Source organism: Bacidia gigantensis (assembly GCF_019456465.1).
Source record: "Bacidia gigantensis strain McMullin 20006 chromosome Unknown contig_278, whole genome shotgun sequence".
NCBI classification, from domain to species: domain Eukaryota; kingdom Fungi; phylum Ascomycota; class Lecanoromycetes; order Lecanorales; family Ramalinaceae; genus Bacidia; species Bacidia gigantensis.
Window position 1 is genome coordinate 1198102 of NW_025408606.1, and position 26061 is coordinate 1224162.

The 26061-nt window shown below is 49.4% G+C and overlaps 7 protein-coding genes across 7 annotated transcripts; 4 read left to right on the forward strand and 3 right to left on the reverse strand.

Annotated features, from left to right (window-relative positions):
- Positions 1-333: 333 nt before the first annotated feature.
- Positions 334-3057, reverse strand: KY384_007847 (uncharacterized protein; the record flags this gene model as incomplete). Its single annotated transcript, XM_044816336.1, has 3 exons — positions 334-2532; positions 2591-2896; positions 2977-3057. 3 exons carry the CDS (start codon positions 3055-3057, stop codon positions 334-336), a joined length of 2586 nt encoding a protein of 861 aa, XP_044666976.1.
- Positions 3058-4396: 1339 nt separating this feature from the next.
- KY384_007848 (uncharacterized protein) lies at positions 4397-6853 on the forward strand (the record flags this gene model as incomplete). Its single annotated transcript, XM_044816337.1, has 1 exon — positions 4397-6853. The coding sequence occupies one exon, from the start codon at positions 4397-4399 to the stop codon at positions 6851-6853; it is 2457 nt and encodes an 818-aa protein (XP_044666977.1).
- A 1470-nt stretch (positions 6854-8323) lies between these two features.
- KY384_007849 (uncharacterized protein) lies at positions 8324-10398 on the reverse strand (the record flags this gene model as incomplete). The annotated part of the gene is made up of 3 exons (XM_044816338.1): positions 8324-9763; positions 9927-10027; positions 10086-10398. The coding sequence occupies 3 exons, from the start codon at positions 10396-10398 to the stop codon at positions 8324-8326; spliced, it is 1854 nt and encodes a 617-aa protein (XP_044666978.1).
- Positions 10399-11303: 905 nt separating this feature from the next.
- Positions 11304-14335, forward strand: KY384_007850 (uncharacterized protein; the record flags this gene model as incomplete). Its single annotated transcript, XM_044816339.1, has 6 exons — positions 11304-11505; positions 11621-11744; positions 11823-12223; positions 12282-12880; positions 12932-13121; positions 13176-14335. 6 exons carry the CDS (start codon positions 11304-11306, stop codon positions 14333-14335), a joined length of 2676 nt encoding a protein of 891 aa, XP_044666979.1.
- A 2709-nt stretch (positions 14336-17044) lies between these two features.
- KY384_007851 (uncharacterized protein) lies at positions 17045-18508 on the forward strand (the record flags this gene model as incomplete). The annotated part of the gene is made up of 1 exon (XM_044816340.1): positions 17045-18508. The coding sequence occupies one exon, from the start codon at positions 17045-17047 to the stop codon at positions 18506-18508; it is 1464 nt and encodes a 487-aa protein (XP_044666980.1).
- A 1619-nt stretch (positions 18509-20127) lies between these two features.
- KY384_007852 (uncharacterized protein) lies at positions 20128-21571 on the reverse strand (the record flags this gene model as incomplete). Its single annotated transcript, XM_044816341.1, has 2 exons — positions 20128-21253; positions 21306-21571. The coding sequence occupies 2 exons, from the start codon at positions 21569-21571 to the stop codon at positions 20128-20130; spliced, it is 1392 nt and encodes a 463-aa protein (XP_044666981.1).
- Positions 21572-23888: 2317 nt separating this feature from the next.
- On the forward strand, positions 23889-25763 carry KY384_007853 (uncharacterized protein; the record flags this gene model as incomplete). The annotated part of the gene is made up of 2 exons (XM_044816342.1): positions 23889-24997; positions 25061-25763. 2 exons carry the CDS (start codon positions 23889-23891, stop codon positions 25761-25763), a joined length of 1812 nt encoding a protein of 603 aa, XP_044666982.1.
- Between the last annotated feature and the right edge of the window lie 298 nt (positions 25764-26061).

The window sequence follows — 26061 nt, forward strand, 5'->3', positions numbered from 1 at the left end:
AAAGTGGCGAGAACGTGGCTTAGATAGGTTGACTGCTCTAACATTGTTGTAGCTTTTGCTGAAAGGTTACGAACGATTGCTTTGTCCCTGTACATTACAATGATGTTGATCTAAGATTATAGAAAAAATGATTGACGTCCCAACATCTATCAAGAAGTGAATGATGTGGATGTACATTTGATTAGCTATTAGAGAAAGAAAACTAGACCAAGAGTTGACGGCGAGCCGTCTTCATAAATGTTTGTGAACCCATCCAGTCGTTAAATTCATTACACACTCAGCTCCACAGATCCATTGTGGCGTTCATATCATTTACATTAATATAATTGGTTTTCACGACGTGGTCTTTTTCTTCTTAGACCGGGGCCTCAATATGTTGACAAGTTTTCTGAGCCCTTTCCTTTGTTTTCCACCTGTAGGTTTAGTCTTGTGCGGAGATGGAGCTTTATTCGGAAGTGTCGGTTGATGGTCTTTCACGACCAGCTGGGGGTGCGAGTTTCCTTTGGATCTACTGTTGTTCCTTGGTTCGAAGGGAGCTTTAGGGCTGATAGCCTCTTTCAGCAGCTCTGTCATGACATCTCTATGACCTGCCGCGGCTGCTAAGTTGAGCGCGATTCTCCCTTGGAATTGAGTATCGACCATTGCACCTTTTTGTATCAGTATTCGTACGACATTGAGATTCCCATTCCACGCTGCAGCTCCAAGTGCGGTGCCAAAGACCCCTGTCACTTTTGCAGGCTTTGCATCAGCTTCTAGAAGAATTCTGACCATGTCTTCCTCGCCAGCTATCGATGCCTCATGAAGTGCTGTTCCGTACCAGTGATCAGTGACGTTCGGATCGGCGCCAGCATCAAGTAATGCCTGCACTAATTCCCTGTGGCCCATACTCAAGGCAATTTGAAGTGGAGAGCCTCCAAAATCTCCGCAGGCGCTTGCATCAGCGCCACGCGCGAGTAAGACTTTCACAACGTGCATGTGCCCGTTGTATGATGCGGCGCGAAGCGGTGTCTCAAAGATTCCACCTTGCACATTGCAATTGACTCCCGAGTCCAACAACATCTCTACCATCACCACATTTCCCACAAAACATGCAGCGTGCAAGGCAGTTCCACAGATACCACCAACAGCAGTCTTTCTCGAGCTTAGGTCGAACATCTGCCTAAATTGTACAAGGTCATTGTTCATCGCTGCAATGCGTAATTTGTAGTCAGGGCTATGTACTGTGTTAGTATTCTCCACCGAGAAAGCACTGCCATCAAAAAGCTGGAGCTCTCCTTGGTTCTTCCGAAAGGGTTTCCTGAAGAAATTGTCTAATCTGCGAGCTGGCTCCTCCGTAGCAATCTCGCAAGAAGAATCTTGGTGTAAGTCTTGCTTAGCTTCACGCACATGTCTGAGCGCTTCCTTCGTCCAAATCTCATCTGGATGATCATCATTGCCATAGATTGTTTCTTGTTGATCTATGACCCGTTGAAGCATGATTTCGGAGTCACGCAAGCGCATTTCCAAAGCGTAGGTTGCCGCAAGACCACATTTCGTGGAAACAGTATCAGGATGAGCAGGACCAAGGTGCAGGTCCTGCGCCTTTAGCGTACGCTCAAACATTTCAATAGCACTATCGAATTGTCCCAGAAATCTTGAAGTGTTGGCAAGGCGCGTGGCCGCTTTCATAGATTGTGGGTGATCTGCTCCATAAGCTTTTGCGAAGCCGTCGAGAGCACGACGTGCAACTTCTTCTGCGAAGTGATGTTGACCCTTTTCAATGAGAATTTGTGAAAATTCCGAAATCAATTCCAGCGTGAAAGGATCGTCTAGACCGTTTCGCATGACAGAGATACTCAAAGCCTTTCTCGTCAAGAACAAGGATAGGTCATAATAGCCGAGTTTCTTCAAAATGGCGGCAAGGATAGTGACCAGGCGAACATGCAATGCATCTTGATATGGGCTACATGCCTCGCTCTCCAACGTGTCACGAATCTTGTTGTAGGCCTTCTCAAAATTCCCTTGATCTCTGAGGATTAAAGCCAGGTCACCAGCAGTCTGCAACGTCAGGATTGAAGTCGGTCCCGTAAATTGAACCTTCAGGTCTAGGACCCGCCTACATTGATCTTCAGCCTGCGCATAAAGTCCTCGACCTCGTAGAATGCAGGAAACTCTTCCTTCACAGAATAATTGAACCTCATCTCCAGGTCTCTGAATCTGTTTTCTCTTTTCGATGACCTGTTCGTATGCCTCTTCAGCACGCACCGGATGTCCTTCGTCTTCGAGCGCTAAAGCTAGCCTGGTAATTCTTCCTACAACATCCTTTCTATCAAAGGCTTTAAGAACAATCTCTCGACTGTCTTGACTTTCTGAACGCTTTATTCCCGGGACTTCTGGATAATCATTGGACGTGCCAGACATCTCCCTCAACTTCGCACAAATAGATTGATAGTGAGAATCCCATGGACCATCAACTTTGGAGAGACCGAGATGATCTAGAGGAAGGGGTGAGCTTTGATTAATATCGATCACTGCTGATTCCTGGGGTACAATCTGTGACACAGTCAGAAATGAACAGGCGAGATTAGCCCGAGTCTTCAGCTTAACATACTGTTCCCATGCGATACATTGGCAATCTCTCGTAAAACGACCAAACGGAGAGTTCTTTTGCCGCTGGTGTTTTCGCCCAAGACGCAAAATGGCTGCTTATTTGACCAAATTGGCTGAGCTTCACAGTGTCGAGTTCTTGAGTGGCTTTCGTCAGCTTCGCAATGGCATTTCCGAATTTCGTCCATTCGGATTCATGCTTGAAGAAGGGACATCCCAGTAGAATCAAACCTCTAGTCCACTTTAATGTTCGGGATTTCTCGAGCTTTGCCTCGCTCAAAAGTGCATCCTGGACGATCAACCCCCGGCACTATGCGCTATGAAAATCACGGGGTTGCAAGTCTGTAAGGAGCATCAGCCACGGATCACACAAAGTCTGGATACACATACGGCATCGTTTCCGAGCAGTAGATTGAGGGCATTGCGCAATTGTGTGGCAAGAGATCCTACATGAGCGCCTTTACTGTTCATGACATCGTAGCCATAAACGTAGATTCGAGCGCGGGAAAAGTCCCTGGGTAGAATATCTTGGGGCCATGGTCTGTCATGGCGTCGCGTAGCCCAAGTGGACTCTGGACTCCCACCGAGACCATGCACAAATACTATGCTAGTCGGGCGATCAGCTCATGGTGCTGTCGATGGAGTGGTATTCTTCACTTGGTCTCGGCCTGGTCTTGCAAAGGTCCTGCAAGAAGTCGAAGGGATCCCTTCTGGCTCTCCATAAGCGGAATTGCGTGTGCAAAGGTTGGGGCCACGAACACGATAAGTTGGAAGAGGCGGCATGGCACCACAGCAGGAATGCGGGACGCGTTCTTAAGACTGAGGAAAGGAGGAGGGCAGCCAAGGCTATCGGCTGATCATATTGGATCAGGCTACTGGTCTGGATCCCATCTTGCAGAGTGAAGTTCCCGAGACGACTGAAACAAGGCCAATCACGATGGCTAAGGATGACTGGTGGATACGTTACGCTGACAACGGTGCATGATTACCGCGAATGACGCAAAATAGTCTTGATGGCAAGGCAGACTGGCGTTTCGAATATCCAGGACGGTGGCAAGGATCGCACCTAGAAGGCTATAACCACCTCACCTTTCGCTCTGTGCTGCTGGGCACAACCTTAAGCAACGTTCTCGACAGTCAGTATTTCGGTAGCCTTTGAACTGAACACGTCTTGTTGGAGTCATTCATTGCGGTGGCGACGCCTGAATCACTGGCCACCTGGAATCTGCCTGGGGAGGCGCACGCTCATACTTCAGACAAGGCTGAGGCCGACGGTGCCTTCAGGAGCCCTAATCTTAAATTGGACGAAAGCAGATGAACCACTAAGCTGTATATAGTAGGCGTATACTGATCCTGGTGATCAGGGGCCAAAAAAGGGAAGCGCACTCGCCTATAGCTGCGCCATGTACACTCTTGTACATATTTTCGTCAATCCCTCCAGTCGTCGGCCGCACGGGCGCAGGAGATTTGCGCCTTTCGTAGATCATTGGATGTGGTCCATCGTGAGGGTGCGACAGCCACAGCGGAAGATTACAAGTAGCTACTTCCGCCCCCGTTCCCCCTCTCCCCCCTCTCAATGGAATAAGGCTGAGCTGCTCCTCGCGGGGACCCTAAGATCTTACAGCGAGAGCGCGCCCATATCAATGACCATTTATAATCCGATGGCGCAAGGCGGCTTCTCCCTTTCAAAATGTGAAAGGAGCTTCTTTCTTCGTCGCCCTTTCTTTCGTGCCGAATGGAACATCTGGGTAAGGATGTTATCAATCCCAATTTGGGCATACACCGAGTCCGATTGTATGCTGATTACCCAATGCCAACGAACACCAGCTTTCATGACTTTCACAAAGGCGACAACGGCTATACCCTTGGAGAGGACAACGCTCGCCCTCAGCGGACCGCGATAGCTCCTGTCGGAAACCCCACAACTCGAACGCAATTTACTAAATTTGTCCAACGCTGGCTATATTTTGAAGTCTTAAGAGCCGTTTTAGGACATCTCCACCAATTCGATCTGCTTCATTTCATCCGTCGAGACACTGAGCAGAATTCGTATATAACTACCGAAAGGCTGCCCCGATACCTGGAGGATTGGCTGGACTTTGAGTCGTCAAATCCGGCTGAGTCTGTGGCACGTCTTTTACAAGCTCAATTGGTGCTCGACAGGGCGCGGCGTTATGTCTTCGAGTATTGCTCTGTGTCTGACGTGCACAGTCGACCTATCTGGCCGATAGACGACCACGTGGCGCTTTCCATTATGATCCTCGGCGAGACTCTGACCAGCGCATTGATCAAGATTCGGCGACAAAAGCACATGAATATTCATGGGTGGTCTGACAATGATTATAGTAGCCAAGGTTGGGGCTACAGCCGGTTGGTTCTGCAAAAAATGAGGGCGGAGCGCTGGTGCTTGAAGACCATCACGATGTTGCAAGGTGTACTGAGGAACAATACTATCGGGCTTTTGTACGCATTGCAGATACCTCCACAAGAGAAAGCTGAAATATCGCATTTGCAATGTACAGAAACCGAATGCAAACCCGTTGCTATCCCAAGCACACCAGGGTCGAACATCGATCTTCAGAATCCCGAGCCTTTTCATTGCAAGGAATGTGATCGCCGTACATGTAAAGAGGTGCAAGTGAACTCGCGGGAGCTAAATCGAATCATCAAGCAAGGCAAGATCCCTCTCTTGCGGTATCGACATGAAGCTGGCAAGATCGACCTTGTTGAGATGAATGCCTCTTGTAACAAAGAGTATGTCATATTTTCTCATGTTTGGGCTGATGGATATGGAAACAAGAATGCCAATGCTATGAATAAGTGCGTCCTGGACATGTTTCGCAACCTATTCAATGACATCAAGAGCGAGAATGTAATCCAGCAGAGTCATGGCAGGATGGAAACACCTGAAAATTTCTGGATTGATACACTAGCCATCCCCGTCGAGACCGAGTTCGACGACCAGCGGAAGAAGGCGATCAGGAAGATGCATGACATATATACGAACGCTAAATATACCATAGTGCTAGATGCTGGCTTAATGAGCGTTGATAAAGGCGAAGGGTACATCAAGCCAGCAATGAGCATCACACTCAGCAAATGGATGACCAGATTGTGGACTTTGCAGGAGGCAGTGTTAAGCAAAAGCTTGTACTTCAACTTTTCCGACCAAGTTTACTCCATGGATAAGCTCGAGAAACTATTCCAACAGGAAGACGCACCACTGCACTCTTGTCTTGCATTTGTGTCTCGTGCATACTATCATGGTATTCTAGAGAAGGAAAGCCGCAGAATGCATGGACCTGATTCAACGCCGGAGGACCGTATAACAAAGCCGGCTTTCGTTGCCAATGTCTGGAAAGCTGTACAATGGAGGAGGACAGAGCACCGTCAACATGAGACCCTGGCCCTCGCAACTCTCCTGAACGTCGATACCGACAGTTTTGCCGACTCCAGCTATATCAAGAAGAAGAAAATGATATATGATGGACCAGAACTCCAGAGGCGAATGCAAAAGCTTGTCGATTTACTCGCTGCTCGAAGCCCTTGCGCGATTCCCGCAGGTATTATTTTTGTGCCAGGCCCAAGACTCGAGGAGAAAGGATACGGGTGGGCCCCAAGGACCTGGCTGTCCAGTAAAGAGGTGGAACCACCGGATCCTTTGGCACTTCAGGTCAAGAAAGCCAGGCTCAACGTACCCCATGGCCTTGAAGTTTGGTTTCCTGGGTTTCGTCTACACAATTTGAGAAACAAGCAAGACTTACTGAATGATCTTTCGGAGTTTCACTTTCCCGCCGATCGCTGGCTCTCGCAATGGTATCGCGTCATACCTGCAGATGAAAAAGAGCCGCTGCCTCATAGATCACGAGACAGGTCCCGAGAACTCGCTATTGTAGCACCCCAACTGCTGGCTTCCAATCCGAAAGAAATTGGCTTACTAGTCGCAATTGCAAGAGAGCAAGATGGCATCTTGTTCGTTGAAATTCTCCATCGAATATACATCAGCGTAGAAGGCGATGCTGAGAAGATCCGGGTATGGCGGAACGATTTCTTAGCAGAAGATTTTGGCTCGCTATCATGTGGAGAGAGACTGTCTACAGAGCAGCATTGGTGTATCGATGGTCAACAGGACAACCAGCCTCTGAAATCATTCATAACGAACGGCAATGGTGAACTTATAAAACCCCTGTCGAACAAGAATCGAAGCTTTACCGAATCCTTTGGCCTGCGGGTTAGCAACACATTCCATTCAATAACAAAACGGTAATTGCGAAGTTTAGTTAGCTTTGTGTAGGATACTAAGGGCGACAAGCATACTTATAGAGTATTCCACGATAATCTAGAATTCAGCAAAAAGCAGTGCATGTCTAGTGGCATATACGGGTGATAGTAACGACCAGTGAATGGCCATCCTCTAGCCCGGTAATATGGCCGGCATCGATGAAAATGCCTTATGGTATGGACCTGCGACCATACTACTTGAAGGCTGCAGTTTCCGACCTCCTTGCCGTTCGCAGCCTGTGTCATATCCTGCACGCAGGAAATGGCCCCAATCGAAGGTCCGTAACCTCAAGACAATTCGACTGCTCAAGAATCAAGGCTGCAGTGGGCAAACCCCACGGACATACTCACATTGTTACTTCTCCTTGGTGGCGACGTCATCTAGTAGGCCCTCGCACAGCAAACAGGAGATAGGTTGCTAGCACCAGTGGTATTCTCCTTCCGCTGGGTTGGCTATACTTTCACCACACTACTTTCAGCTATAGGCAACGACAGACTAACGCCCCTGGCTCCACCCAACTCATCCATCATCACATGCACCAAAGCAGGCTACTATCGCCACAACGACTCATGGATCCTCCACCGCATGCTACGAGATTACGAAAAGCTCTGAATGCCACGAGAGGTTGCCGCCAATCTCCGCAGCATCCTGTGCACGACCAAACTTTCCAAGACCGGTCTCTGCATCTCTGTCTCCGAAGCCTCCAAAGATAAGAGGGCCGGAGTTCCCGAAAGGAACCTCTACTGGTTTTCTGGCTACGCAGCGGCATTCCTGCAGCTCGCCATCGCCGCCAACCCGTGGGTCACTAAAGGCGGATGGGGTGACATCGTCCTCACAGCCGCAGGCACCTTTCTAGCCTTCAGTACAGGAAGTCCTCCGCAATGGCGAAGAGAACGCTAGGATGGCCGAAGGAATTCGGATAAGTTATTCATTCTCTCCCGTGGTAATGGCTCACAGCACGCTCTCGTCATCCGAGGCGCAGGCCGGGGCTTTGATCTCGAAGACATCGACGGGTCAGGGAAGACATCGAAATCGACACATGCCACAAAGGCCGTCTGCGGGGTGTTCTCGGTATTTTGGGGAGCATTACTCATTACGGTGAGCGGGATGAGGCGTGAGACCTGGTACCTAGTTGCTATTGCGTCGGTGGCGATGCTACATACCGTCATCGTCGCTGGTGCACCGAGACGGTCCGGCTGGTTTGGGATTCATTTGGATTATCAGGGGTGTTACCTACGCTGCAGGCTGTCAAGGTAGCGCTGCCGGGGTAAGAGAGATCTATGTTACCGACCTCTTTTCCGGGGAAGATGATGGAGGACGAGGAAGCTTGGTGGAAGGAAAGAAGGAGACCTGATCCGCAGACTAGGAGGTCGAGTCACTGAGGAATGTGCTTGTCGCCAAAATTTGATAGAAAGTGCCTCGTCCATTTTCCAATTCATAAATCTCACCATCCCCTCACAACGGCGCGCATCGAGATCCTTCCAAGAGTCTTTCATCCCTCATAAGCGTCATAATGGCCCTCTGCACAAACTGCACTTCATCTATCCCCTGCAGCTCCCCCTCAGCATCAGCAATTGAATCAAAGGTCACGCAAGTTTGCACGATATCCGTCATCGAGGACCCCGCTATTTTGTCAATCTGGTCCATGCCCTTCACGGCTTGCTCTCGTGGTTCTACTGTGGTACTCTCCTGCCCAGTCCTCTCGTCTAGAATGCGGCCCGTACAGATTTGAAATAGAATCAGTCCGAATTCAAGCATTGATGCCTTCCGTTGATTGGATACGCCGCTGCCGCCGCCGAGTTTGCGCTTGGATGATCGAGTGCCGAAGCCGTGGCATAGCCAGGGTTTGAGGATCAGAGGGTCTTCGTGGTTCCACTCTTCGGGGTCGTCGGTCGGGTCGCAAAAATACTGGTATTGTGATATGTTGGGTAGAGTTTCGAGGAGATTTGTGACAGAACTCAATTGGAGACGAGAGATAAGGAGAAGTTTTACTAGTTGGGTGATTTGCTGTGGCTTGATGTTTTCAAGGTAAGAAGGGTGAGATAGCATGTCGGTAAGATTACATAGGTTTTTCCATTGGCCTACTCTGTCGTGGTGTATGATATGGGATGAGTCGTGAGAGTGAATATAGCCCCAGGTTTCCACGTTCTGGTCCAGCTCGGTCTCAGCTAGCTCGTTCGGCCTTGACAAGCAGCTCATCCGTTTCAACGGGAGTGGCAAATTTAGCGTAGGCTCTGCATCAGTGCTTGCTTCGTCTTGCAAATGAAGAAGGGTGTCCACCAAAAGCAAGCGAGATTCAGACGTGGAGTTGCTGGAGGTCTTTTGCTGAAAGTTGAAGATCGTAGAATTCGTCCTGAGACGCACGTAGGGTTCATTCTCTAGGTCGGAACGATTGGCAGTAGAGTCTTCACGTAATTGAAAGCCTAGTAAATGTGGATCACGATGCTCTTGACTGCTTCGAACCTGCATCAGACTTTTATGCAATCTGAAAAGCGACTCTTGCACATCCTCACAGCTTTGGAAGAACGGATTTGTCTCCGGTGTCTGCTGTAATAGAAAGGACGCCTTTGAGTCGACACGGGTTTGGAAGAGTCCTTCAAGCTCGGTGATCACGGTGCGCAATTCTTCCACGATCTTGCGCAGCTTTGCACGGTCAGTCTTCGCCCACTGGATCCGTCGAAATATTGTAGTTGATTTCTGGACGGAAAGGGCCTTTTGAGACTGCCTCTCGCTCTCATTGGCCACCGAAGCGTTGTTCAGAATGCTGGTCGATTGTCCCTGGGTATTTTGGGACTCAACAAGGTCATTGCTACTGGTTTGCGTCTCTTCCTGAGGGGTTTTCTTCTTCTTCCACACGCTGACAGCCAACTTCTTGCGAAAGGGGATTTTAGAAGCCTGAATAATGCCGACACGTTAGAGCTGTACGTTCTTCGATTAATAGAAAACGGTTGAAACGATCAAGAATCAAAGGCTGCGTTTAATGCATCATGTTGGCCTATCAAAAGATTTTGTGACCTTCACCCACACCAATTGCGGTATGAAAGCTAGGAAGACCTACCTTATCAGGCTTTGGTGAAGTTTTCGAGACACTAGAATTTGGCGCAGGGCCATTCATGGCTTTACTCGCACTTTGCTCACGCAGAGATGGTGAATCAGGGCCTGGCGCTCATTCAGATACGATGCAAAATCAAATTGGTGCAAGCTTTTTAATGCCCACCTTTGTCGCTGTAGATCTTGAGCAGTCGACCACACTCTTCAAAGTGATGCCTGATCACGCCTAGACAGCGCAACGCCATCTGCAATGTTGGATTGCTCTCATCATTGAAGTCGATCGACCTGGCGTCATACAACTCTCCAAGTCTCCTTTTAGCGACTTGTTCTAGTCGAATGCGCTGTGCCTCAAGCTGTACACCGATGATACCAAGATCCTCACCAAAGGATTTGGTCTTTTTGTAGCCTGCATGAAGGCGATTGCAAGAATCCAAGGCCGGGAGGAAGAGTGCCAACGAAGCCAGAGAGAGTTCAGCCATCAATTGCAATAGGTTTAACGCTTTTTAAACGCGTATATGCACATGTATATGAACAATCGAGGGTTGGTTAGTTGAATCACGGCGACGCCCGATTCAAGCTACCACCTTAGCTCCAGAGTCCAAATCTCTGATTTCCCACGCAGCAATTCGACATGGCCATGTCCTACCTGAGCGGCCCTCGATTGCATCGAAACGCTCCCAACGAGTGGCTTCCATCATACGATTTCTAGCTGGATGGCAGGAGATCTAATATGGCCCCAACAACTCCCCTGCAAGCTTGTTGCAACCTTCCTCTGGAGGGAGGCAGGCTGAGCTAGCTCTCTGTAGCGTGGGTAAGCTACTGAGGGGCTCGGCGAGCCCGGCATCGATGAAGCAGCCCTTGCTTCGGCCGCTGTACACTTCATCGTTCCAAGCGTCCTGATACGGGGTCTCCTTGAAGCAGGTATATTCTCTTCACAGGGGGTCGTCCTAGCCTTCAAGTAGCTATTCCGCGCCGTAGTGAGGTTTGACCTGAAATTGCGAGAAAATTCGAGTGGGATTTGATACGGTAAGGACACCAATTGGGAGATACGGGACGAGGGAGAGAGGTCTTAGCTGTCCTCACCGTATGAGAGTCTGGCCTCGTCTTTGATAAACGATGTTTTCTTCTGTGCTTTACCTCGAGGATGCTCCGATATTTATAATCTATACTAGTCTGCCCTTACTCTATCATCGGTTGGTAAACTTATTTTGCCTTCTCAAATGAGGACTGGCCTTCTTATGTCTACAACGGGCTTCAGATGGAGATCACAAGACGAGGTCACACGTGCACTTTGAGCTCTCCTCTCCTCTATGATAATATTGCAATTCCATATGACTAGGATTGATCTTGAATCGTTTTACAACATTTTCAAATACAGGTTAAGATGTCTGGCTCGCTCTCGAATGCGAATGGTAGACGCCTACTTCATGTCATGTATATGATTCTCATGTCTGGGTTTGAGAACACAGCATTGTGTCAGAAGGCTCCGAAGATTGATCATTTCAAAGAACGTTTACAGCTGTGGGGAGCAGGGCTCTTTGTCGAACCAATACCTATAGATGATGCACTCGGCAGCGACAAAGCTCGTTTCGAGACTTTGCATGTGTGCACCTTGCACATCATGCTAAATATACTGTGTTGGCAGGGTAAATCAAACCGCAGGAGTTGACCTCGAAATCCATTCGGCTAATCCATTGGCAGAAGTGACATTGGAGGCCTTAGAATCCTATCAAGTAGAGTCTGTTGATGCACGGGAAGACAAATGGCGTCACTCTGTGGCTACCGTCATTGGAGACTTCAATTTGTCAACCTTGCACACGATATGGTAAGTCTGCCATAATTCTAAACCTGGCGACCTCTGCATACACAATTGAAGGATCAGCCGCTAACACTTTCCCCTCAGTCATAACGAACTTGAAAAGCTTGAGGATGAGACCACTCAGGAGGATGACATAGCCGCAATCGATGAATTGTCCTTGCTTGTAGACACACTGTTTGACCTTCAACCTGCACTGAGGTCATGCCGACGTGTTCTCTGCTCAGAACGAGCTGCGCTGGGAGAGAAGCCTCACGGAGTACAAGAGACTTTACAAGACACATCTAAAGTGTCAGGGTCATTGAGTGATGATAGATCAGAAGATCGTGGATATGCTTCCAAGAGAGCTAATCAAGGCAGTGACAGTCCGAAGAGTAGTCCCAACACTCCGCAATCCCCTAGCGACTCATTGGCACGGGGCACAAAATCTTTGCCCTCAGTACCGCGTGAATCTGGCCTATATGACGGGAATCATGAGCACATCGCATGTACGTACTACCTCTCTATAGTGCATTTGGCGTCTACGAAATACTCACCTTCAACAAGCCTCTCGCGAGACAAGTCCCAGCGGGTCTCCCACGAACTTCAAAGGCAATGCAGACAGCTCAGTGACTCGGGAAATGATTGAGTATAGCGTCAAGACAAAGAAATCCGATGGCCACTATTTGCATGAAAGCCTGGAAGTTATACTTAATTCCAGATCAATCATTAAACTACCGCCTGATCGTAGCCAGCTAGACTCTCAGATTGCAAGCGCGTATCTCAGTATCTCGTTGTCAGGACGTTCCCCTTACGAAGCCACTTCAGCCACTTGGCTGAACGATTTGACGTTATTGGGCCTTGATCTTCCTTCGCTTGGCCTAGCGGAGACAACGAAAGTATCAAACAAGGAGCTTGAAGGAGGAGATCCATCAAAAATGGATAGACCTCGCGATGAACCTTCTTTTCGTCGGCATTTCGAGAACCTCTGCCTGCAATCATGTGCAAATGATGCAAACGAGCTCCTGGGCAGGCTTCTCTTGTCGTACCAAAACGCCTCCGAGTTAGCCAACATGCTCGATGAAATAACGCCCAACGATAAAAATGAGACAGCGAGGGCGACGTTAGGAGCCTCCCTGTGGCAGATCTCTTTTGGAACCATCGAGGTAGCATTAACAAAGTATTCATCAGCCATGATTTTGGCTTACAGATTTTAGGCATTCTATCTCGCGGGCGCAAAGCTTCATTCTATTGTTGAAGCCATTTCTCAGTTGAACGGTACAATGCCAAGCATGAGATCCATCCTTAGCAGTCACACTGTTCCTCAATCATTACTCCAGGAGATGTATAGCGTGTTTATCGACTCAAATCTGGCTATAATGGGCAAGGTGTCTCACGGTATTCTTGGTATGAATTGAGTGACAAGCAATTTTGCCCACTTATTGAGACTGACTATCGTAGCTTGCAGCGCTGATCTTTCGAATGACGTCTGGGTTCGTGATCACATTGCCCGCTTGAGAATCAGTCTGGCAGAAGTCCGGTCAAGATACGCCCAGACCGACGTTGAGCAGCGTTCGTTGCATTCTAGAGGACCGAGTGAGAATCAACTGGCTACTTATGTTGATCCGCCCTCGCTATACCAGGCTGAAGCAAGTAGAAAACTACCCGAGAAGCTTTCACCAAGCTCGAGCCACAAGGGATTGCTGGCTCTTGATAATGAATCCAATCCAAAAAGTCTGGATGAAGAGATGTCGACCTTTGGATTTGTGGTTGTCAAGAGATTGGGCAAAGGCATTTCCGGAGAAGTGAATGAGGTACGTGAAATGTCAACGGGTCAATCATTTGCCTGTAAACACGTACACACCGGCACATTAGAACCTCGAATCGCAAGATCTCGCGAACGTTTGTTCATGAATGAGGTCTCAATAATGCAAAAACTTTCACACCTGCATATTGCGCGGGTTCTTCTCAGGTTTAAGAATAAGGACAGGATTTCCATGATTATGCTACCCGTCGCCGATTGTGATCTGCTGCAGTATATGCACCTATGCAGCGAGCAAATGTATCCCATACGGTCCATCGGACAAATCTATCCATGGTTCGGCTGTTTACTCGATGCTCTGGCATACGCGCATCGATTGGAAATAACCCACAGCGATATCAAACCTTCAAACGTTTTGATCAAGAATGAGCAGCCATATTTGGCAGATTTTGGGCTTGCGCGTGATTGGGTAGTTGAGAAGTTCGATCACTCGTTGCGCGGCACCCCAGCATACTGGGCGCCGGAGATCAGCTCTCACGGAACAGGAGGCAAAAAAGCAGACGTTTTTGCCCTTGGCTGCGTTTACTCCGAGATGCTGACCATAATAAACAGACAATCGCTAGAGACATATCAAATTGCACGACGAGAGAAATCAGACTCTGTAGCATTCAAGGACTCCCTAGATCTCGTTTGCCGATGGTTAGAGACCTTTGAAGGCCCGAAATTTTGGGATAAGAAGCACAACCTCCTGGTTGATACGGTATACACCATGCTTGACGTGCACCCCGAACGACGGCCTTCCGCTAAGGTGGCTCTGGGACGAGTGAAAATGTATCCAGAGCTGTGCTGTATTGAATGATCATCGATTTCGGCTTTCTCTATTAACTACTGAAATGGTCAACTTGTTGGATGAATGACTCTCCGGCATTAGAACCAAAAGACATGACAATTCTGAATATTGTGGAAAGGCGGCTTTACGCGCACTTTTCGGAGCCTGTGTCTACGACAATTTCTGCAAAGATCCTACCAATATGAAACTCATCTATCTCAGGCACCCGGGACTGCGAGCTTGATGAGGCGCAACCTTATGAACAAAAGTATATGGCTTTTGTTATGTCCCACAGTCTGGGAGCCCAAGGATACGAAAGTGCTCTCGATTCGCAGGCAAGACAACGTATACTTTGCCTCTACTCGAGACGCTGCTGGCTGATGTCGCAGCTTCCCAGGACGTCTATTACCAGCCAATTCTTATCACATTGCAACGAAACAGACTCGCTCACGCATGACGCACGCAAGGCAATGGTGGCTTTGGCACTCGTCCAATTAAAGGGATGGGAAGGCGCTTTTGCATGCCTGACAAAACAGAGACTGCAAGAATGTAGGCTTGGAAGACAACAAGGGTCTGAGAATATAATGAGGCCCATGCCTAGCAAGTGTGGGTACAATGAGTCAACTACCAGAGTTGAAGGTAACCCCCTTATACCAATCGACTTCTCTCTCGGGCACATTTCATCCTATCTTTAGCGTGCAAGTGCTCCAATGAGTGATCCGCAATCTCAGCGTGGGCATGGATCGCTCCCTATTGTAGCACGCCGGCTGTCAGACCGCACCGTCTTCTTCGGCTTTCTCTTCGGGTTCTTCGGCTCACACACATGTTTTACATGACCGATGGCATTCCAAGACTGCTGGCTTTGTGTCTCCGAGGTCCAACGGGATAGCGGACCTTCATTAGCACGAAATGTGTCTGATGCTGTGGGCGTGATTTGATCTGAGTGCTTTTCTTTCTGTCGGCGAGCGACTGGAACGAATTGGCCGGATGAAGGCTTGCTAGATTGTTCCGGGGGAGGGCAGGTGTTTGAGGAACATCCGAGAGTCTGTGGGTAGCCTTGATGCGTTGTGTTGGATTTCATTTGGGTCATTTGGGTGGGGATTCGCACATGAAGGTCGAGTTCGGACTGTACATCTCGCTTCGGCATGGTGGAAATCAATATCACGACTGAAGAAGTGGCAAGAACGAGCTTATGTTAGGAAATGGAAGGCAAGGAAGATAGTAATAGACGATCATAATGGCAGAAGCAAGGACAAGGAAGCTTATATGGGTTGAAAACAGGGGCAAAAGGTGAAGAAAGACGCGTAAGTGGAAGTGTACGGAACAGAGCATGTCCACACAAATAAGAGTCAGACGAAGCCAACTACTGACCGTGGCCAGAGTCACACTTGAGCAGATCGGTCCAAAAGGGCAAGCAGGAGGATACCCATACCTGCAATGGCCACGCCAGGTCGCAGTTTTGGGAAGTCGAGGGTTTGGTGGTGGACTAATTGATGAAGGATTCCGCCCAAAATAATACAATGCATACATGGCAGCAATGGAAAAGTATTCTCAGCCTCGTGTTTAGAATTGACGTCTTACAGGAGTCTTCTGAGCTTCTCTCCAAATGGCTCTTGCTCGATGTCAGCAGGCTATCAGGTTCTGCAGGAGATCAAACACTCGTAAGGCTCGTAGGGGTGCAGATGGCAGGAGCTACCGACGGCGGCTTCCGCCCTAAGAAAAGCCAATTCTGACAGGCAGGTACATGCAGCACATGATTGGCTAGATAAAGCATTGATATAAACACGTCCCTTTAACTGTAGCCACCGCTTTTGTCTCTGTCTCCTTCGAAACAATAGGGATCTCCAGAGAATGATAAGAGCCTAGACATTCAGCTGCAGCCGTAGTGAAGGTCATACACTGTGGGCTCTTCTGGTACACAATGTGCAATAATGTATTTGTGTTTGTGATGACTGCTGTTGTTCTATGTTTAGTATCTGTCGTTCCTTCGTAAGTCTGAAACGTCACCGTCTGGCGTCGCTTCTTCTGCGCGGCCAGACACACCGACTTGACGCACACATTGCCTTGTGGTATCATCATGGTTTCATCTGATCTACCATGGCCACGAGGCACGCCCAGCCTGCAGATGCAGCCATTGCTCTGTCGCTCTACAGCCTTCCGATCCTGTTCCCTGATCTCTCTTCTTCCCTGGACTATGTGGCATTCGCCAGAAGATTACCTTCTCGCAAGGCATGGATCCCTCCACTCGAGCCACAGTCACACCACTGCGGGACCGAGCGACCATCCAGTCCTCCCGGTGGTGGACTACTACACAAGAGCAAGCTATCGCAGCACTATACCCTCTCAGTGACCTAGACATTTTCGCTCCTCTCGCCTCCTTACGCTCTGTTGCTTCACAACTCACTGATCCGCAGCTGGCAGCGCTGATTTGCCTCCGATCAGCATCTGACCATGACATAAAGACATGGCTCGACTGCAGTCGTCGCATATCGAGTAAGGTGACCAATGCCATTGAGAACAACTTGGCAATTGACAGGCGAATTAGATAGCATCCAAAGCGAGCGCTCCTCTTTGACAAGCAGCTTCAGCGATCCTCGTTTCTCCTCTGCCTCTTGGTCCACCAACAACACCTCATCCTCCGCTTCGTCATTCATTGCTCCCCCGGAGTCTAACCTACAAACCGAAGTAAGGACCGCTCTACATCTGAACAAACCTCTTCCACATGATGCCTCCCAGGGCATGCTCGCTCCGCAAGAGCCTCTGGCCACACAAAGAGGAACCCAACACCAGCGGTGGTGCACAACACGCGAACATAGAAATGTGTTCAGGACGTTTGCTGGCTTTGCCAAACACGAGAAAGAGCATGATGACTTTTACCAGTTTTTACCCCAAGGCCCCGTCGAGAAGACGTCGTCGGGACGACAATGCGCCCTTTGTACCACGAAAGACCCAAGCGAGGCACACCTTCAGGATCACAATATTCTGAGGTACGAAGGAAGATTGAGGGGCGCCATCACACGTTCACGGAAAGTCAACTTTGAGCACCTTCTCAAGAGGCACAACACCCCTGAGGAATACATCAAAGTCCTGGTTGACAGATGGCGAAAGCCCGCGGGGAAAAAGACTTACTCGTGCGGCTTTTGCGTCGCCATATTCCCGACTCTACCGGACAGATCCAGTCATATTGATCGTGAGCATTTTGCGAAGGGACAGCATATAGATGACTGGGACGATTTCAAAGTGATCAAAGGACTCCTCCTTCAACCAGAAGTGAGGCAGGAGTGCCAGAGGCTCTTCAATCCAGTAGACCCTTCTCGTCCAGAAACTAAGATCAGCTGGCCACCCTCTAAAATTGACGCTCTCAGGCTCCGGCTCGAGATCGGATCAGACCCTGCTTCGGAACTAGCGAGAGATGCTTTTCGTGAAGCCAGAATCGACAGGTTAAGGCCTTCAACGCCCAACATGCGTCTCTTATCTGATGACAGAGGCCATACCCATATGCCTCCCTCAAATCAAATACACTTTGCATTCGGAAGAGAAATTCCCACAACCAGCCCTCATCACGATCAGCTCGGCCTACCTCGAGACACGTCGAGCGTACAAACAGCAGCTAAATCTGATGAAACTGCTGCTCTTGACATCTCACTCATGTCAGTCCCCTCGCCGCCTGAGGATCTGCCACCAATGGTGACCAGCCATGGGTATCCCACTCGATCCAGTAGCCTAGCTACAAGGGCCGCTTGCGACAGCGACTTTGAATTTTCAGGATCTGCAAATCCTTTTGAAGCGCAACATCTCTCCTCGGTATCTCAGATGATGCATAACGACTTACCGCAACAAGACGCGAGCGATGGGGCGTTAAGTCAGGCTGAGAAACCTTTTCTCAGCCCTTCGATCTCAAATTATAGCTTTCACCAACACTCTCCTTACGTCTTGTCGACAGCTGGAACGCCGTCCCACATAGCCTTTCAAATAAATTCTCTTGAGAAGGAGACCTTCAACACTTCGCTTGAGGAGTCAGCAGTCCCAATTCCGCTTCCTAAGCGAAAGCTCTCGGACAAGAGCGCAAACGATGCAAACCTAAAGGCTCAAACACAAGCCCCTTCATCGACATTCAATCAGGACTATTCAACCGAGTACGGTGACTTGGCTTACGCGAATACCAATGTTTTTGAGCATTGGGACTCGAGCTACCGAATGTGATTGATCTCGCATTATATTAAAAGTAAAGAGCATTGCCGCTGGCGGCTATATGTCTTTCATCCTCAAATTGCATGTAAAAAGACTGGAGCAGTCTCCCTACTTGCTACAAAAAGGCGCAGCAGTACTGTGACTAGGTAATCCATTGGTATGGGAATGGCTAGCACTGGTGACATTGACTAACCTCGTCATCTGTAAAATCTCGGCTTGGAATCCTCCTTTTTTAACAACTTCCAGGAGGGGCTTTCCTATTTCATGTGACTTTGTATGATTAGGCTGCAGATGCTATATCAAACCCGAGGACGCTAGTCGCCCTGTCAGTTCTTTTCATATATATACACGTATCTAAAGCAGAGCAGTGCTCTTGCACCATAATTCACGAATTGAAAAAAAAACTTTCTTTCCACCTTCACATTTTCTCCTCTATACTTACTTTCTCAAGCCTCACGGAAGTTTCCATAATACAAAAGCTAGGTCTTTTTTTCGATGCAGACGCCGATAAGCAGGAGGGTTTGCTGTGCTCCCAAAGTCGATCAACGGAGGGTTGCTGCATCAGTCCAATTCACCCCAATATAACATGGACGCACACACACTGACCTTTCTCCAGAGTCTAAAGGGGAGGACTGCCGTGCGGTCGCGCAATCATACATTTGAACCTGCAATTTACCATGCAAAGACATGCAAGGCTAAGATCCGGCATATTAGCTCATTTGACCCGTGCTATCATATCAAGTAAAAACAAAACCGTAGAATCTAGCGTGCCTCCAACAGGATCAGTAAACACGAGAGGTGATAAACGAGAAATGGATGAGCACATGGCCAAATGCGCACTCATTCATTACATTGAACCAGGCAAGGGCTACGCATGCGTATGTTTCGCTGCCCCATGTCTCGTGCATATAGTAGATTGACGCACTATCCCAATCCCCATCTCGTCTTCAAAAAAGGGCGAGGGGTAAAACTGTGGCGGAGCCGATAACGATGGGGAAGTAACGGCTAGAGTCGCATGTCGAGTCGGTAGGCGACCGACAGATCCACTCGTCTGTGTCGTCCATTTCCCAGACAGCGGGTTGGGAAAGAGTGAGGAACTGTCTTGAAGAGGTGGATGGGGAGGGGCTGTGGAGGGGGTTTGTGGAGGTTAGAGGGGTGGTGAAGGAGCGGAGTACGGGGAGTGTTTGTGGGTTGGAGACGAAGACGGGGAGGGTTGTTCCGGGGACGTGAGGTTGATGAATCCGTGCATGTTCTTATGTGTTACGGGAGATTGCGGGCGTGGTGAGAATTGAAATCGACACCGCAATCAACATGGAAGCTCAATTTGGTCGGGAAATGAATAGAGTGGTCGCCAATTCCTTTAATTATACTCGTGACTTGGGCAGCGAGACGAGCGCTTCCAAAAAGACGGGTGACGGGGAATTTTGAGAGCCAAAAGATGTTATATTAGCTATATCAAGTAGCTACTGTTTGCGCTGAAAGGACTGACATCATGCCTTCGCTAAATCCAAATCCAACAACCAAAATTCGCTAATGAGGGTATCATGATGCAACATGTGTTTTCCAAATCTCGTTTTGCGGGACATTACTTTTCCTTTCGTTAAGAGATATAGCGCTCTCTACATTTTTGCTTAAAGAATTCCGAGTATTCCAAGCCCAAGGGACAGACTCAAGAGCGACCACAATGGCTCACGCCCATCCCGGCTTGCAGCCCCGGGGAATGTCGAGGGGGAAGATATAGTAGGAGCGGTAGCCCTTGACTCACCAGCTGGGGTTGTCGACGGATTTGGCGTGACCGCGGGAGGCGACGGTGAAGTCTCTAGCGTCGTTGCGGGAGAAGGCGGAACACTAGTGGTGACGACTGGAGGAGGTGGTGAGGTTTCTATCGATACTGGTGGCGGTGGCGATACTGGAGAGGCGACAGGTGTAGAAGCAGGTTGAAGGGCTGAGAACAGCTCAGAGAGCTGGGATGGCGATTCGTCGCCGGGGTTGAATGAGGGTGCTGATGGGGAAGGTGGTGGAGGTGGTGGAGGTGGGGGGCTTGAAGATGGTGGTGGTGGTGGTGGAGCGACCGATGTCGGAGAGGGTTCTGGAGCCTGTGTATCTGGTTGGGGAGGTGTTGGTGAGGGTGGAGGGACCGTGGCACATTCTGGTGCGGCTGTGTTCAAGCATCCTGAGACGTAGGTCGTTGAGGTTGCGGTGTCTGTTATGGCGGGCGCGAGCGTTGGAGTAGGAACTAAGTTTGCGGTTCGCCTGCCTGGGTCGATGGAAGGGCCACCTGGGAGACAGGTGGAGAGTCCTGGATACTGGCTCAGGTAGTCGGATTGCTGAGCTAGGAATTTGATGAAGAAGGGGTCAACCCAACCGTAATCTGACTCTGATGTATCGAGGCTACCTGAAGTAGCGGCCCTTAATCCATTGAATCCATTTTGTGTGAAACCGCCCGTGGAGGGAATGGCATTTGCGGGTAAATTTGTGGCAATTGCTGGGGTGGGGAGCTTATCGAGGTATGGGGTCGAAAGCGATAAGTCTGTTGCAACACTTGCAGCGGGTGCGTTGGTTGCTGTAGCACCGTTGAAGTATGCTTCGGCGTACGGGTTGACGCCTGGGAAAAGCACAGAGCTTGGAGTGGCGCCGAATGTGGATGGAAAGAAGGTTGAAACGGTGGTGCACACAAGTTGACCATTCGAATCTGTGATGGCAGGAACACGAATAATTCTAGCTGTGCGGTAGACAAAGAAGTTTGTGGGAGAGGCACTGCGGCTATCATCAGCTCCACCATATCATATTGCCAGATTGGGGAGCATACACAGTCTGTGCATACACTACGGTTGTCGCTCCACTCAGTTCGGACTGTGTTGGTCCAGGTCCACCTGGGATGCCGTTGCTGGGTAATCGGGCAGCTAAGTCGATCGTCACCAGGATAGAGCTTGTAAAGTCTGTGACTGAAGTCGAAGCATCAGTCACGACAGTATCGGAATATTGCGTGATGTGGTTGACGACATGGGTGGATGGAACAGTGTAAGAGATCGTCGATATTGAAGTATCTAGAATCGAATCAGCAAGGAAGCGCATTTTGGATCTCAAAATCGAACACACCTCCCCAATACCTGTAGTCGATGGTGTCTTGAACAACAAAACAGCAGTCGGTGGCGGTGCTTGTGGTAGTAGTTGGTATTGGGTTGGTGACGGGTGGCGGATAAAGTGGTGTAGTAGGAGGTGAGTGATCGGGAGATGAAGGTAGGGAAGGAACAATCGAAGAAGGTGTATTTGACGGAGGTGGAAGCGTAGAGGGAAGGGGCGTCGAAGGAGGTGACGAGGGTGGCGGAGGTGACAGCGGTGATGAAGAAGGTGGAGGTAAGGAAGCCGTCGAGGGAGGGGGAGATGAAGGAGGAGTCGAAAATGGTGGGGGTGATATCGGAGACGAAGGAGTTGAATAGGTTAGAGGTGATGATGGTGGAGGTGAGAAGGGCGGAGGTGATGATGAAGGAGGTAGAAAGGAAGAAGTCGTCGATGTAAAAGGCGGAGGCGATGACGGTGGAGGCGATGACGGTGGAGGCGATGACGGTGGAGGCGATGATGACAGCGGCGAGGAAGGAGAAGTTGATGAGGTAGAAGTTGAAGAAGAAGGAGGTAAAGATGGTGGCGGCGAGGAAGGTGGCGAGGAAGACGGCGAGGAAGGAGAAGTTGAGGAGACAGAGGTAAAAAGGTGGGAGGTGAGGACGGAGGAGGTGACGATAGTAGCGGCGAGGAAGGCGTCGAAGAGGGAGGGGGCGATTGCGTAGTGGATGATGGCGTACTGCTTGAAGTGCTTGATGAGTTACTAACAATGCTGGTATATGTCGTCGAACTGATCGAGAAGCTGCTGATCGTGGTTGTATAGAAGGAAGAAGTAGAGACTGTGCTACTACTACTACTACTTTTCGAAGTCGTCGAAAATCTGCTAGATGTAGTTGACGAGTTGCTTGAAAAGCTGTGGGTAGTACTGGAGATGGTTGATCTAGTGGAGGGAGTACTCGACGGACTGACAGAGGTGCTCGTTGAGCTCTTAGATGTGGTATGAGAGGGGATTGTAAATCTCAATGGGCTCGTTAATGTAGTCGTGTGATTTTGGGTCAATGTTGTTGAAGTGTAGATACTCGTAGGGTGACTGTGAGTCTTGAAGCTCGATTTGCTTGTGGTTCCAGTTCCGAAAGAAGACGAGGTGGAATTGCGAGACGTTTTTAAGCTGCTCGTAGAGCTAGGCGTCGTCACGACTGACGTGTACGTGGTTGTGGTAGTTGTAGAGACAATGCTGGAGCTGTACGATGTCCCATGGCTTGGCTTATGCTTGCTTGTTATCGAGCTCGATGTATTCGTTTTTGGATGTGAAGAATGATGGCTTGCTGAGCCTTTCGGAGAAGTGGTGTATGTGGAAAACGAGGACGACCGAGTGAATGGGCGACTAGAGTACGGCGTAGATTGGCGCGGTCTGGTGTGGGACGACGACGTAGTGGTGTTGCATGGGACTTCAGTTGTTTCAGTAATGACGACCGTTGAAGTATTTGCGTATGGACCGCCTCAAGCCATAGTCAGCTCGTTTGTGACAGACGCTGTTAAGCCCAGATTACCATCAGACAGCCAAGCTGTTACGTGCCCAATTTTCCATATCGAGAGAACGACCGCATAAATTGGAAATATCTGCATTGTAATTCAAGCTGGGAAAAACGAATGTGTGTCTGGGGGAACAGCTCGGACAATCCATGCTTTTGCATAGCTATAGCTCTCAGCCTCGTCGGGCAGAGCTTACCACCCAGACCCCACCATGACATTGCCTAAATACGAGCGATTGTGGGAGCTCTAGCAAGCCCGCATAGTTGCCTTCTTCGTGCATACCGTTTATTGGGCGTCTCGGCGACTAGCCACGAAGTCTGCATGAATCCTGGGAGCTAAGGCACTAGAAGGACATCCTTCCATCCCGAAGGAGCAAAGTCCCCACGTAAAAGCCACGAGAAACAAAGCGGGCCGAAAGGCTGGAGGGGAGATCTGCAAAACGTAAGCCGGGACTTTTCAGCTCGATCGTCCTATCCTGCCAGAAGGAACGAATCATTAGTCTCCCAGCTCTATGTGCATCTCCTTGCAATGGAGGGAGGGGTAAATGCACGCCTTGTGTTCGATCATCGTTGGCTCCACGAAAATCCATCAAAACCCGTTGAATCCTCAGTCTCGGTTCTAGAATCGCCCCCAATGGTATTGTCTATCGAAATGTCTTTACTCAAGCCTTCTGCCCACAGCCTGCTTTTCGTCCAAGATGAGTGAATCCTCGTTGAAGTCTCCGAGAAATTCGTGGTAAGTGCCGAAGTCTAGGCGGATTGTTTGCACCTCATCATCTTCTTCCCTGGGCAGAACAAGTATGCTAGGTCATCAACTGGACAAGCGTGCTTCTACGGCGATACCAGCTCCCATCTCTGTGGCTCCAAGTCAGAAATTTGAGGGTTTCGACGGGCCATGGTCAACTTTTCCAATCCAGATCGGCACTCCCCCACAATCCATAAACATCTTGATCTCGACAGCTAGCACGCAGACATGGGCTATTGACCCTCAGGGCTGCGTGCAGTCCGACCTTTCCAATTGTTCGACATCACGCGGCGGCTTTTTCAACTCAAATAAATCCAGCACCTGGAGTCAAAATGTTGACGCTTCGAATGGCCTATTTCCCATTGATCTGGAGGCAAATCTAAACGTGACTGCCGTTGGGGCTTATGGAGATGACACAGTAACCCTTGGAGGACAGGGCAGTGACGGCCCAGAGCTCCAGAAACAAGTCGTTGCCACAATTGCAAACAAAGCATTTTACCTAGGATCATTCGGCCTGAATCCCCAATCAGTATCTTTACCTCAAAGTCCAGCTCTGCTGTCAAGCTTCTTATCTAACTTGAATGCCAGTAATTCGATCCCGTCGTTGAGTTGGAGCTACACTGCAGGAAATCAGTATCGACCAGGCCCGGTGTTTGGCAGTCTGACTCTGGGTGGGTACGACACATCCCGCTTTGAGCCAAATGGTGTTACCTTTCCATTCAATGACTCAGACGTATCTCGAAGTCTAACGGTCAACATCGGAGCGATGTTCTTGCACACTAATGACTTTGATACGATATTGGAGAACAGCAACCAAAGTCTCTTGGCCGCAATAGATTCGACGACACCGTACGTCATTCTTCCACTGGAGCTTTGTCAGCAATTTGAGGAGGCATTTGGGCTTGTCTGGAGACCAGATGTCCAGGCATACCTTGTCAATGAGACGCTACATAGCACCTTACAGACGCAAAATACATCGGTAACATTGACCCTTGGTAACTCTTCAACAATACCAGGGGAGGGTTTCAACATATCGCTTCCATACGGTGCATTTGACCTCATTGCTGAAGCTCCTCGTTTGACCAATTCATCTCGCTATTTTCCCTTGATGCGAGCTGCAGATGAAAGTCAAGTTACGCTGGGACGGACTTTTCTTCAAGAAGCGTAAGCCAGCCAAGCCCAAGAAAGTGGAATGATAAGAAGTTGGTGATTGCTAAAGTGTTAAAGGTATCTTATTGCTGATTATGAGCGTAAAAATTTCACTGTGTCCCAGTGCAAGTGGGATCAAGGCGCACAAAGTCATATCGTTGCAATCAGACGCTTTGGAGACGATAAACCTTCCACCTCTCAAGGGCTCTCTTCAGGGGCAATAGCTGGAATAGCCATTGGCGCTGTTGTCGCTGCGATTATAGTCGCGGTGTTGGGCGTCTCAATGTGGAGAAAACACCGTCGCGGTCCAAAAGATTCGAAGCCGAAGCATATAGATGTCGTAGTACCTGAGCTTGATTCTTCAGGAAATGATCCGTACAAGCTCTTGGGTGGAGACATGAGCCCAGGGTTGCCTCACAGCCCTGAGTTGGAAGGAAACGAACATAAAGGACATGAGCTGGAAGCTAGCCCGAAGCCGGACCAACAGGACGAAGGCGAGCCTCCGCCAGAGCCACTGTACGAGTTGGATGCAAACACTAGACGGAGTCAAGCCATGACATCTCCAATTTCGTTTATGAGCGACAGATCAGACGCGACCAGGCTACATCAACGCCAGCAATCCGATCCTGTATCATTATCAAGTGCGGTGTCCGGGCCTCCTGAGGGTCCTGAGGGCCCTGAAAAGAAACTCTCGGAGCCAATCTCCCCAATGCGAGCAAGATCGGATGCCATAAGAAAGCTTCAACGTGAGAAGTCGGACGCTGCGCCAGCGACAGAGTAAGACTTTTGCTAAGGGGAATCTGACGGGACTGCCAATCAGGGGCGTGGCCGTCAGCCGAGTTTTAGTGGGGTTAGAGCGCCAAGCTTTTCACCGGGCTTAATTCCGGACGCGATTGTTTACCCTCGATTGTGTGAAATGTGACGTCTCAACGCACCCATTAGCACTAAGAAGCAACGCCAAACGATAAGTCACGGCGCAGGATGATGTGTATATCTTTTCGATTGCATGATACTCTGGAAAACCTGCCAAGACCTGGATAGTTGCCTTTGGCTAGGCTTTGGTCCTTTAAAGGAAAGCA